Raw genomic sequence first — 12,170 nt, forward strand, 5'->3', positions numbered from 1 at the left:
TTCTAATGTTAAAGGAACTCCAGAACTATATTTTAATTGTAGTTCAGTATTAACTTCTAAGGTAGGTATATATAATTTTGAGTCAATGCACTACTTGCAAAATTCACTGCAGCACAGTCCAACCCACAATTTGCTTCCTACTGTAGAAGCAGTGGCCCCCACCCACCCACACACCACCCAAACCCCACAGATAACGACCATAATCCTCTGACTGAGTGGGGTGTGGTGGGCAAGACTGGACCGGCCACTCTCCCCTGGCTGCTGTGAAGCCTCCGGCTGTTACTGACATTCTGATCACGTGACTGTTACACATTCAGTCCTCCAGGTGAGAAATACAAATAGTCAAGTGTCATTATCCTGCCTAAACACATGTTACACAAAAAGAGAAGTGTTCAGGTATGGAAAAACAACATTGGAAAATAATGACTGCCTTGTGGTTTTATGCCTCCGGCGACCAGTAAAGCTGCAGAAGATAATGTCACAATCTCCTGAGTCATTTCTCGTAAGAAAAGTGTTATTACTGAACACTATGATTTTCACAGTGTCCTTGGGATATAAAAAGTCATCACTTTCTCTCACTACAATGATCACAGTGAACTTGACCTTCAACCCTAACCAATTTTCTCACGGTTTCCCTGAGATATCACATTCACGATCGAGGGCTGGACAAACTGTTTTGGCTTCAGTTTTGGGGAGTTGTCATCTACCTTTATATGCAGTCATTTATCTGCCGACGCCGTCTGTCTTGGTCTCTTAAAGGCCCAAATGGTCTGTCAGTGGACGAGTCTCATCACACTCCCACTCATAGATTTGTTTTATTATCTGAAAGCCAAAGAATGTGCAATGTATCTCTCACTATTTTCAACTTTTGTGTGGGACAGCCAAAAATAACACGTGTAATGGTGCCTAAGAGGAAACATTTTAACACTATGAGATGTACAGTCATTTGTCGAGACTCATCATTCGTAATGGCCACATCTTCAATATTTTACAATTTTAACTTTTGTTAGTATTTTGCCTAATCCCAGCATGCAGACAGAAAATCCAACATTTTCCACAATAATCAAGTGTTTGACACTTTCTTGTACACTTCTAAGGAAAGAGGGAGGAGGAACTTGTGATCTAAGACTGGTTGGTATCACCAGGAGTTGGGTCTGAGAGACTAACAAGGCTGGCACACAAGCCTCCATTTTGAGATATTAAAGTGGTGTCCCTTGGATCTGAAGGTAGAGTTGTGCATCATTGTGGAGAAAACATTTTTGAGAAGTTATTTGGACAGACCAATGGCTTTTTGATGTTTACTGAGAAGAGAATGGGACCAAGCATGGGTACTTGTGGTACCTCAGGGGACAGAAAGTGAAGTTAGAACACTTCTCCAAGCTGCTTTGAACACTTAACCTGCGACCTGCACCACTCTGAAGAGGGTGGATACAAGGATTTGGGTAAATCCTTTGCAGCTGTTCTATCCCTGTGCTTATTTCAAATATTGTATTAATTTAGGACCAGAGCAAAGGTGACCAGCAATTTATACAATGAAGAGGCGCTGTCTCAAGATTGCATCTCTCATTTTATTATCATTTTCTGATTATTATTTCCAATTTAACAGTCAGGGTTCAACAGGGAAATACGGTCAGTGTGTTTTGTCACACAGTGGTGTTTGTGTGTTTTCAGTTTTGTATGAAAAACAAGTCATGACACATCAGTGTCCATCCTGTGGTGACAATTCCCTCCTAATCCCTCTATTCTGCATCCTTCTCTCTACGTCGCTCTCTTTTGTCCCTGCCAGGCTACTGTTTGGTTCTGTTCATAACAACATCACCATAACACACGGCTGACAACACACACACACAATTACACACAATATGAAGCTTAAGTCTGTGTTACTTTGACCTTACCAGATTCCTCTTGTCTGATTGAAACTGTTCGCAGGTTGCTGCTGAAGATGTCTATTTATTCAGAAGGATGCAGGAGGATGAATTATACAACATACTTTTTGACATGGCAGTCTCCTCACCAATTCATTCTCAGGATTTTTAACTATAGATCTGTTTGCTTTTTACACCAGAATGTAACTGTCTGCAAAACCATTTCTCAACCTTTCCATGTAAGTCTTGACGAATTAGTGTAATTCTCATTGTGTTTAAAATTTTCCTTTAAATTAAAATGTTTAGGGCAAATGTACTGAACCACTTGTGTGTCGGTCACTCTTGACATTCTGAAATTGAACCCATGTGAGAATTCAGCATGGAAATGTCTGAAGAAATCCAAGTCAGCGAGTGGGAGTGTTGATGACTTTCAAACATGCAAAACTGGAGGAATACAAAAATTTCAGGAGTTGTCATACATGTAGAAAACGCAGGTAAAGATTTCAACTTGGAAAGGCAACAAGACTCGAGAATATTGGACGAAGGCTTTGAATTTCTACGTCATGACCTGCTCATGCATGCTCCACCCACATGGCACCCCTCGCCTGGATGTTCAGGATGTTTTCCTTTGTCCATTGTTTTTCAAATGTGAAAGACAAAAATCATGTTTGAAAATGGCTTGTTATGCATTTAGGACCTACTTTTAAAAAGGAGTCTTGCTGGTGCTTTGAAATCTCCTGAGAGGCTCTGAGATCTGAGTGTTTGGACTCAGCGGCCAAACAAACATCACATTTATAAACTCTGTGACAAATACTTAAGCTGTTTATTTCTTTCAAAAACCCCTTTTGTGAGAGTTGTGATTGTTTGATGGTTGATCTTTTATTCTAATCATCAAACACGACTGATGGGACACATGTGACCTCTGATGTTACAGTGTGAGTCCCTGCAGCACACACAGATTCCCCCAGATGACACACCACATACTGAATGACTCTAATTTGTCTTGTACTTGACTCATAGTTGTTGCAGGGTGTTCAATGGAAACAGACCAGAGTTTGTAGCTCTAAAAAACTCAGGCAAACACCATCAAGTGTGTGTGAGTGTGTGTGTGGGAGACGTGAGGTGTATCACAGTCATCGTTGGCCAACCAACAAATAGCTTCTTCTGTCTAGTTGTAGCAACTGTCAAACACCCTGAGACCACAAAGTGTCACACATGCACCAAAGCCACTGCATTCCCAGTTGAAGTCTTCACGCACACACACACACACACACACACACACACACACACACACACACACACACACACACACACACACACACACACACACACACACACACACACACACACACACACACACTGTAAATAGGCAGATATTCGTCCTATTCTTTGCAGTCGATGACACTGGTGACACGTAAAGCTCTCAGGCATTGTCCAGCTCTCTCGGGCTCTTTAGCAGTGTAATCACCAGTGAAATGGCAATGGGCCACTGGGATAAAAACACAAGTCAGCAGCTGGTCAGCAAATCACAGTTCAAAGCTGTTAAATGGTCGATTTGCACCGTAAGCAAGATGAGCTAGGGGGCCCTTTGTGGACCTGGTCTGTGAGAGGGCACAGAGTTAGAGGGACAGACCTTTTTGTGACCACATACATGTCAGCTAAAAAAGTCCTCTTGATTATACATTTGTTGTAATTTTACACAGCATATGTCCTTGGTAGATAAAAAGTTTCAAATTTTATTTCGTATAGCCCAAATTCACAACTGACAATTTGCCTCAAATCTTTTATTTAATATGAGCAGGGGTGCGACATTCTCTGTACTTAACCCCCTATATGATGAGGAGAAACCTTAGATTTTAAATGTGTTAAATTTTTAAATACGTGCTATTAATTAATATCTGAATCCAAACTGTTCTCATATTTATCCATATTTTTTTCAGATTAAGAAATTTGTAACCTAGTTAAGAAATGTGCTCTATGAATTAAGTTTATTATAGGAGTTTAAGGATGGAAACAAACCAAAGTGCAAAAGTAACTAGAGCTATCATCAAGGCAATGCTTTCTTTATAATGCTTCTTTTGCAATGTGTTTTATTCTTGCCTCACAAAGATATGATCACTGGTTACAAGACGAAGACACACCACATGATAGAGACGTGAAACAATCTTCCACATTGAAACTTATTACACATTATAACACGATAAAGAACACCTTTGTCTGTGTTCATGTATTGAAACCAATTGTTGGAACCTTACAGTTTCTATAGGTGTATGGGTTTAAGCCATGACTGTATATAGAAGCTGTTTAAACATGCTCTATCTGATAAACTATGACGTAACAGACCAAGTCCAACAGGCAATAAGTCACCATGTGGCAACAGTTTGCTCCATCTAGTGGCAGCTCCATATACAGCACAGCCATATAAGAACTGGATGTTGCTGTAATTTGTGGTGAATGCAACTGTACAGAAATAATTATTTCCCACATTTAGTTAGTGAGGAATTTCACATGAGCACAGTGATCATTATATACTTCCTGTCCAGAGCTCGGGCAATGAAGTTGATTATACACCTCCATCCACAGAAACCCAGTGTTGTGACTTTATTTCGATGTAATAGTTTGTTTTTCAATATGTCTCTTAAACAAAAGCTGATAATTCTCAAACTAATATAACTTTATTTATTACTGTTTTGTAACTTTCAAGATATTGTCATGGTTATTATTTAAATCTTTTGATAATTTTTCTCTGGTTTTCAGTTTCTGTTCCACCCTAATCTTGTTGGGGCTTTTTTTTTTGCTTATCTTTAATTCTCTCATTTTACTGATATTTTTTCAATAGTAATTATTAATACTATTTTTTATAAAGCATTTTGTGGCTGGTTATGTTAAAGAAAGTAAATAATAAAGAGAAACTGATATTGGATGTTTAATGACGCTTTAAGCAAACAAGCCAACCCTGGTATCATTTTCTCACTATGTGTAACGTCAGTGTAGTAGTTATATGTTCAGTGTGTAGAATATAGTGACATCTAGTGGTGAAGTTGCCTGTTGCAGCTGAGCACCCCTCATCTCACTCTCTCCCAAACACAAAGGAAAACCTGTGGTAGCCTTCAGTTGTCATAACAACTCAAAAGGTTTTTAGTCTGTCCAGTCCGGGTATAATTAAATATAAGGGGCGCATTCTAGGGTAAAGGAAACAAACTCGTACAATGTAGAGGATTAATACACAGTAGTGAAACATCACAAGGATTACTTTATATTTAATTTCTGCCAATAGATCCCTTTCACTGAAATCGTACACACTGGACCTTTAACAGAATACAGATGGATATTGGGGTGACAGGGTTCTTTTTCTCTGCATATTTTTTCGTCGACGCCTCCCATCCTGCCCGACCCAACCTGTTTGAGACCCGCCCATTTGCCAGAAGCCTGTGGGGCCATGGAGCTCATGCCATGAGAACAGTTTCTGTCCCTCTGCAGCTATGCTTGTCAACACTGACCCCTAAAGGACAATATGCACTTGTCACATTAACCCACTGGGACCTTCAAACTTTGCACGTCGTCTTCAAAGCCTCTATTATAATGCACACACATTTCATGATGCACAAATCTTTAAACATTTTTACATTTCTTTTTATAAATTTTTATTATGCGCTATTCACCACATTGCTCTTGCACTTCATCTTTCTCATTACTCACTCTGAAATTTGCTTTATCTTCCCCGATTTTCAACTAAATGTGTTTTTTTTATTCACTTAACACTTGTATGTTCATAGCCTACTTGAGGTTCAGATTCTGATCAACTTGGTTGTGATTGGTCAGTCCTGGAACAGATGCAACATGCTGAATGATATTACAGGAGTGAGATCAGAGAGGGCCAGAGGGACTTTTTGGATTTGTTGTCCTGTCTGTACACTGTCGGGACATTTTTAATCTAGAGAAGACGAGGAGTGCTACGTCCCCTTTCACAGGGCCTACATTTTCCCATCAAGCTGTCACATGAGCAGTCCTCTGTCAACAACTTTAGGGACTGAAAAACAAAGTCTTTTGTCATACGCTCTCTTGTTTCTTTGGTGAGTCTCACCAGTGGATTCTGGTGCCAGCTGGGAGGCTCTCTGCAAATCTTCCTTCAGCTTCACCACGTATTGCGAGTGGCTCTGGAGATGTTCGAAAAATACAAGTCTAGTCTATCTCTAGCAATTCTGGGCCAGATAAATCTGCTCCTCAGTAGATCAGTAGTTCTTTACTTTACAAGGTTTCCCAAGTCATCGTGCAGGGAGTTGAGCACAGTTTCCCAGAAGACAAGTTGAGTGAGCTCTTGACCAGAGTGGCACTTGCTCAATCGATGATGTAATCCATCCTTCTTGATCAACTCATCTGATTCTCGTTTACATAGAATGCTGACTGTGTGTTTACTATGTATGAGTAGTAAAAAAAAAGTTACTCTGCTCTACTCCACCCTGATTCCTACAAGTATATGGAGACACCAGCTAGCCTTGGTCTCGACAACATTGCCTTTTTAAATGTGTGTGTTGGAGATGACTCTTTGAGTACAGGTTAAATCGATAAAAAATATTCCTTGGTTCATTCATCAAGCCCACAAACGTCTGTGTGGCTTATATGGAATACGTTCTGTGCACTGATGAAGGCCATTAAAGCACTTTCTCTGTCATAAAGCTTGCACTGTCTTAAAAGTGGAAGATCCTAGTTGTCAAATAGACACGCAGAGCATATCAAAACTTCCAAATCAATTGTTATTAGAATCAGAAATCAATTATGATAAGGTAGCCTGGAACTAAATTGATCAGTTGGGTCTTTGGGCAGCAGTCAGCCCTGAGAGTCTGCGATCACTCTGCATGAGTTTTCTTGTTAAAAACAAAAGAAGAGTTTGTATTTGTATGTTGAATATGCTGAAGACCACATGCACAACTCCCCTAAAACAAACCAGTTCAGGCTCTTGTAAAAGCAAACAAAAGTTGTGCCAATTCAGAAGCGCCCCAGAGTGTGCTGACCTTTGAACTCCAACAGGCCGAGCAAAAAAGTACAATATTTCGAGCATCAACCTCATAAATCGACTACATGCTTTCTTCTGTTGCAACACTTGTGCAGGTTTTATTTGGTTGTGATATAACTCGCACTCCTCTTCTCACACACAGATTTTTATCCCAGGTGAGCACGAAAGTTACAGCAGCGTGCACAGTCTTGTCAACTATGTTTTATCAGACCCCTTCAGGCAAGGTGCCTCTTCCCACCAAACAGGGACACATATTCTTTACATGTCCGGACATAAAGTGCTGCAGGGACTGGAGGACAACAGGAATCATGTGAGACAGTTTGTGTGGCAAAACAGGTTTGATGCTGTTCCTAGTTCTCATCTGGTAACCCTTCAGATCCATCTGGTGACATCAGACGTCCTGGGGTTGGAACAAATTGTACACATATAAAGACACAGCCTGATCCATACATTGTACTTTCATCTATTGAAAGGGTCCTAATACAGCATCACTAATAAATAGATACTATTGTATTTTGGATATTACATTATATATCATGGTATAACATTCTTTTTTATATTAAATAGGTATAGTTTTTGTATAAGCTAGTATATCTCCTCTATATTACATATAGAGAATATATAATAAATGTAAATCTGAAGTGTACAGTATATCTTAATATATTACTTTGCATATAAGATATGTTACACACACACACACACACACACACACACACACACACACACACACACACACACACACACACATATTTGTTCTTTTGTTTTCATGTGACCAAATCAGCACACAAATGTCATTAAGATCTGTGCAGGTGCAGCGCCAAGAAGACTCTGCAGTAAGTTGCCTCGAAACTTTGAGTTTTCACAGCCTTTCCCTTTGTTGCAGTGAACGCTGACCTCTCACATTATTTTGGGAAAAACATTTCTCTTGAATTTTATCCGGAAGAGCAACCTGTCATGCAAAGCTGTTTCCTATAAGCTGCACCACAGAATATTGAGCAATTGTTTTAATGGCCTTTCTTTATCCCTCCTTGGCAGCTTGTTCAGATATGTTACACACTCCCCCTCCAGATGGGCGGACTCAGAGTGAGTTTAAAGCCACACTGGCTCGTCTGACTTCACCCCTTTTCCTGCAGGGATCCCACAGCTGACGTCCTTCTCTGTCAGTACCCAACAGCTGAAATGGCTCTTAATGGTAAAAACGCGGTGGTGACCGGGGCAGTGATGGGAATAGGAAAAGCAATAACGGAGATTCTTCTGCAAAATGGGGCCAAGGTAAAGTTTTGTCAATTTATAAAGTGAGGTTCTAATCCAAACTGTCGGTTTTCTGCATGATCTGTAATGTAAAGAGACCAAATCCTGTAGAGAAATATTTACCCTCAGCCACCATGTGTTTACATTTTTTGTGGTGTTTCAGCCAGTGGGCATGCTGTGGCAACAGTTCAGATACATAACAGATTAACTTTTCTGATAACTCACAGAATGAGGGCATGCGTTTCGGTGGCTTGAGGACATATCTCTGTTACTGTGTGGCCAACAAACAGTGTTGGGTAAAGAGCATGGTTACACAATTGTCTCTGACATGGAAACCCCTGATCCTTTTTGAGAATGAAGCGATTCAATTAAGCCTATATGGAAGATAAAATATGGAAGAAGACTGTCCCCTAGCTGTGGCTTAAACTGCACATGAAAGATTCCTGGCTCTACAGAAGTCAATGACCCAACTTGCTTCAACCCACAGATAGCAATTAACCTGTTGGGTCTGTGTGTGGGACCAGTGCCTGGGTCGTGCATGTCCCAGATGCTTCCTTGGGACAACATGCCTATGCACGACAGATACAAGGTTATTGACAAACGCCTGTGGCATCTGGCTTCATGATGGCAAGGGGAGGTGGCTCTACACTGAACCAGTACCAGCACACATGCACTTGAGCTATGCAACTATGTGAATCTTTGTCATTGCCTCAATTAGTCTGCAGACTGAGAGGGGGGAGGGTTCTTTTGAGGTACTGAGGGGAGTTAAAAAATGTGTCCACCTCATTTATATCAGTGGAGGTTGCTTTAATATGACATGTCAATACAACACAGTGCAATTCAACAGCACCATAAACTACAGCCTCCAGAAGAATCATGACGATGAATCAAAACATATTTTAACAGAAACTTGCATCTTTGTTGTTGTGTCTGGATAAGAAAACAGCAGTTTTAGATCAGTGGAGGTTGTAAACTGACTCACCCTCACCTGCAGGTCGCTCTCCTGGACGTGAATGAAACAGCAGCAAAGGGTTTAATGAAAACTCTCATCAAACAGTATGGAGAAGATAAAGTTTTCTTCGTCAACTGCGACGTGGAATCAGAGGAGGATATCAAAGGTAACACACACACACACACAAACACACACGCGCGCACACGCATACGCACAGTTTAGGATTTTTCCAAACTTGTGGTCCTGAAAGCAGCTGGACTCACTGAATCAAATACATACCTAGAAACACATGAGCTGACTCATCCCACCCACAATTTGTGATTTGTTTTGCGACCGAAAATTCCAGTTAACAGATGTTTTGTCTCACGATCGTGGGAACATTTTGAGCTGCGTCTGTAAGGGGTGTGTTTGATTCCAGTTTGAGAACAACTACAATGCATGTTAGCTTGAGGTTTACAGTTACATGAACAATAGCTGTTGAGCTATTTAGTTTTAGTGAATAAGGGCTGCAGCCACCAAATACTCTGATTATACCTATTTAATAATAATTATGTTCTTATTATAAATACACCCACTGATTATTTTCCTTTTATTTTAGAACAGTGACTACTTAAAGTGGCCTTTCAAATGCAATTAACATAATTAATCATAATTAAGGATTTTTATATCAACAAACTAGTTTCAGCTTTACAGTGAACGATGTCACATACTATGTAAAGAGGCTGTATAAGACGGGGAGCTCAACTTGGTTGTGAAATTGAAAGATAACTTCTCACTTTTCCTGTTCTCAAGCTGGCCTTAAGAAAGCTGCAGAAACCTTCGGAGGGATCGACATCCTGTGCAACAATGCCGGTATCCTCAATGAGGGCATGTGGGAGAAAATGGTCTCTGTAGACCTGGTAAGAGGCAGAAACAGCAACATACACACTGGTTGTTATTACAGTTTATTTACTTTGGTGTACTGGAATGCACCACTCCCACAGGGGAAATGAAACCAGAACCTACGATGTATTTCCAAAGTCTGTCTAAATCTGTACTGCAGCAAACGTGCCAACCTAACGTGTGCTTCCTCTGTTTAGTTTCACAACATCTGGACAGAATAAACGATTTCCACTGTTACAGTGGACACCAAAATAAAACTTGTGCTCTGTGTTGCAGATAGGTGTCATCAAGGGGACTTACCTGGCTCTGGAGCACATGAGCAAGTTGAAAGGAGGTCGGGGAGGGGTTATTGTCAACACAGCATCTATGGCAGGTAAGGGCTGCGCTTTCAGACATTTCATGTAAGAATTAGAAGAATAAGCTTTTTATTTTAAAAACACAATAACAATGCTCTAAAACAGGATTAAAGCTTTTCAGGAATAAGATAAGACAATAAAACATATCTTATGATCTTAAAAAGCATCCCAAATCATCATTCAATAAATTTTCATAGACATAAGAAAAAATATGGGCAGTAATTATGTGCAGCCTCATAACTCATGATTTATCATCTGTACATTTTTAACCTTAATATAAACTGATGCGATTCATACCCTAACCCTACAGGACTTGGCCCCCTTCCGAGCTGCCCGGTCTATACAGCTGTCAAGCATGGAGTGGTCGGCTTCACTCGAGCCATAGCGGTAAGAAAGACTTTCTGTTTATTATTATTATTCATTTATTTCAAATAGAGTTTTGTAGGTTCATGTAACATTTGCTTCAAAACAAAAACAATTATAAGAAGAGTCAAATAAGAGGAAGAAAGCTTTTTACACTGGCACAGTTTCATGCACTTGATAAATATTGGCACATTTTTTAAATTCACAATTAATAAGAGAGAGAATGGTAGCGTCACCGTGAGACTGCTGAATGTGAAACTGAATGGTTTAACCCTAACCCTAACCCTGGTTTGGTATGGTCTTCTGTCCCCATCAGACCATAGAGCATCAATAAATGCAGCTTTAAGTACTTTGTATGACTGTGTGAACAACACAAATAATGTAATAATCAGTTTTCTTTGGTGCTCATATTACACTTACATGAACAGCTGAAGTCTAATTGTGTGGATCTTTGTCTAGGCTGCCTCTGCCTTATCAGGCTATGGCATACGGTTCAACGTTCTTTGCCCAGCTTTCGTCCAAACCGACCTCTTCTCCAACGTCCCCAAAAAACTGGGAATGTTCTCCGATCTCTCCCTTGAAGCCCAACAGTTAGTTGAACGTTTGGGGGTTCTAGAGTGAGTCTTTGATTTTGTACTTTTGCACATGTTGATACTTAGATTATGCCTATGAAATTATTTCCAATGTTTTTCCTATTATGAGAGTTACTCAAGTGGGGAGTATTTTTTAAAGTCACATTTTTTAAACCAGATTTACAAAATTTGTGAACTTCGTCATATTCATTTTTCTTTCTAAAAAAATATATTAATGTCAATGTTAAATATACATATTAAATGTTGAGGCTAAATATCAAATGTCAAACCTAAATGTTGAATCTGAATCTAAATGTTGAATGTAAATCTAACTGTTGAATCTAAATTTAAACCTTGAGTCTTCATATAAATATAATTTGTAAATCTTATTAATAAATTGAATTCTAAGAGTAAATATAAAATGTAATTCTAAAAGTACAGAAATGCTCAATTTAAACTTTAATATTAAATGCAAATGTTAAATGAGAAACTTTAATGTCAATGACAAACCCAAATGTGGAAACCAAATTTAAATTTTTACATAAAATTTGAATTCTAATATTGAATCTAAATCTAAATGTTAGATATAATTATGACATTTCAAATCTAAAAGTTAAATGTTTTATACAATAGCTAACAAAAAATCTCAAAAAAAAATTGATATAATAAGATATTCACTGATGTCCCTGCACCTTTTTGTTCCAGTGTGTCTGAGGTTGCTGAGGCTTTCCTCGAGCTGGTGACAGATGAGACCAAGAATGGCCAGGCTTTGCTGGTCCTCCCAACAGAGGAAGACGGGAAAGGAGGAAAGTCGTACATAACTTTCCCTACATACGTGCAGTAACTCTTAACAGGGACAAACTACTTGCTTCTACAATAAATAAATAAATCCATCATAATAAAGAATTCAACTAA

General features: G+C 39.3%; 1 protein-coding gene across 1 annotated transcript; it reads left to right on the forward strand.

Moving 5' to 3' along the window:
- The first annotated feature begins 7,037 nt into the window (after positions 1-7,037).
- LOC133020000 (15-hydroxyprostaglandin dehydrogenase [NAD(+)]-like) lies at positions 7,038-12,170 on the forward strand. The gene is made up of 8 exons (XM_061086599.1): positions 7,038-7,189; positions 8,013-8,151; positions 9,125-9,248; positions 9,875-9,981; positions 10,241-10,337; positions 10,631-10,707; positions 11,143-11,300; positions 11,961-12,170. The coding sequence occupies exons 1-8, from the start codon at positions 7,077-7,079 to the stop codon at positions 12,097-12,099; spliced, it is 954 nt and encodes a 317-aa protein (XP_060942582.1). The 5' UTR covers positions 7,038-7,076; the 3' UTR covers positions 12,100-12,170.

The sequence above is a fragment of the Limanda limanda genome, chromosome 14 (genome assembly GCF_963576545.1).
Source record: "Limanda limanda chromosome 14, fLimLim1.1, whole genome shotgun sequence".
NCBI lineage: Eukaryota > Metazoa > Chordata > Actinopteri > Pleuronectiformes > Pleuronectidae > Limanda > Limanda limanda.

Coding starts and splice junctions, on each gene's coding strand:
- LOC133020000 (XM_061086599.1), top strand. CDS start 7,077: ATGTTTTATCAGACCCCTTCAGGCAAGGTGCCTCTTCCCACCAAACAG. Junction 8,152..9,124: donor TTCTGCAAAATGGGGCCAAG/GTAAAGTTTTGT, acceptor CCTCACCTGCAG/GTCGCTCTCCTGGACGTGAA. Junction 9,249..9,874: donor ATCAGAGGAGGATATCAAAG/GTAACACACACA, acceptor CCTGTTCTCAAG/CTGGCCTTAAGAAAGCTGCA.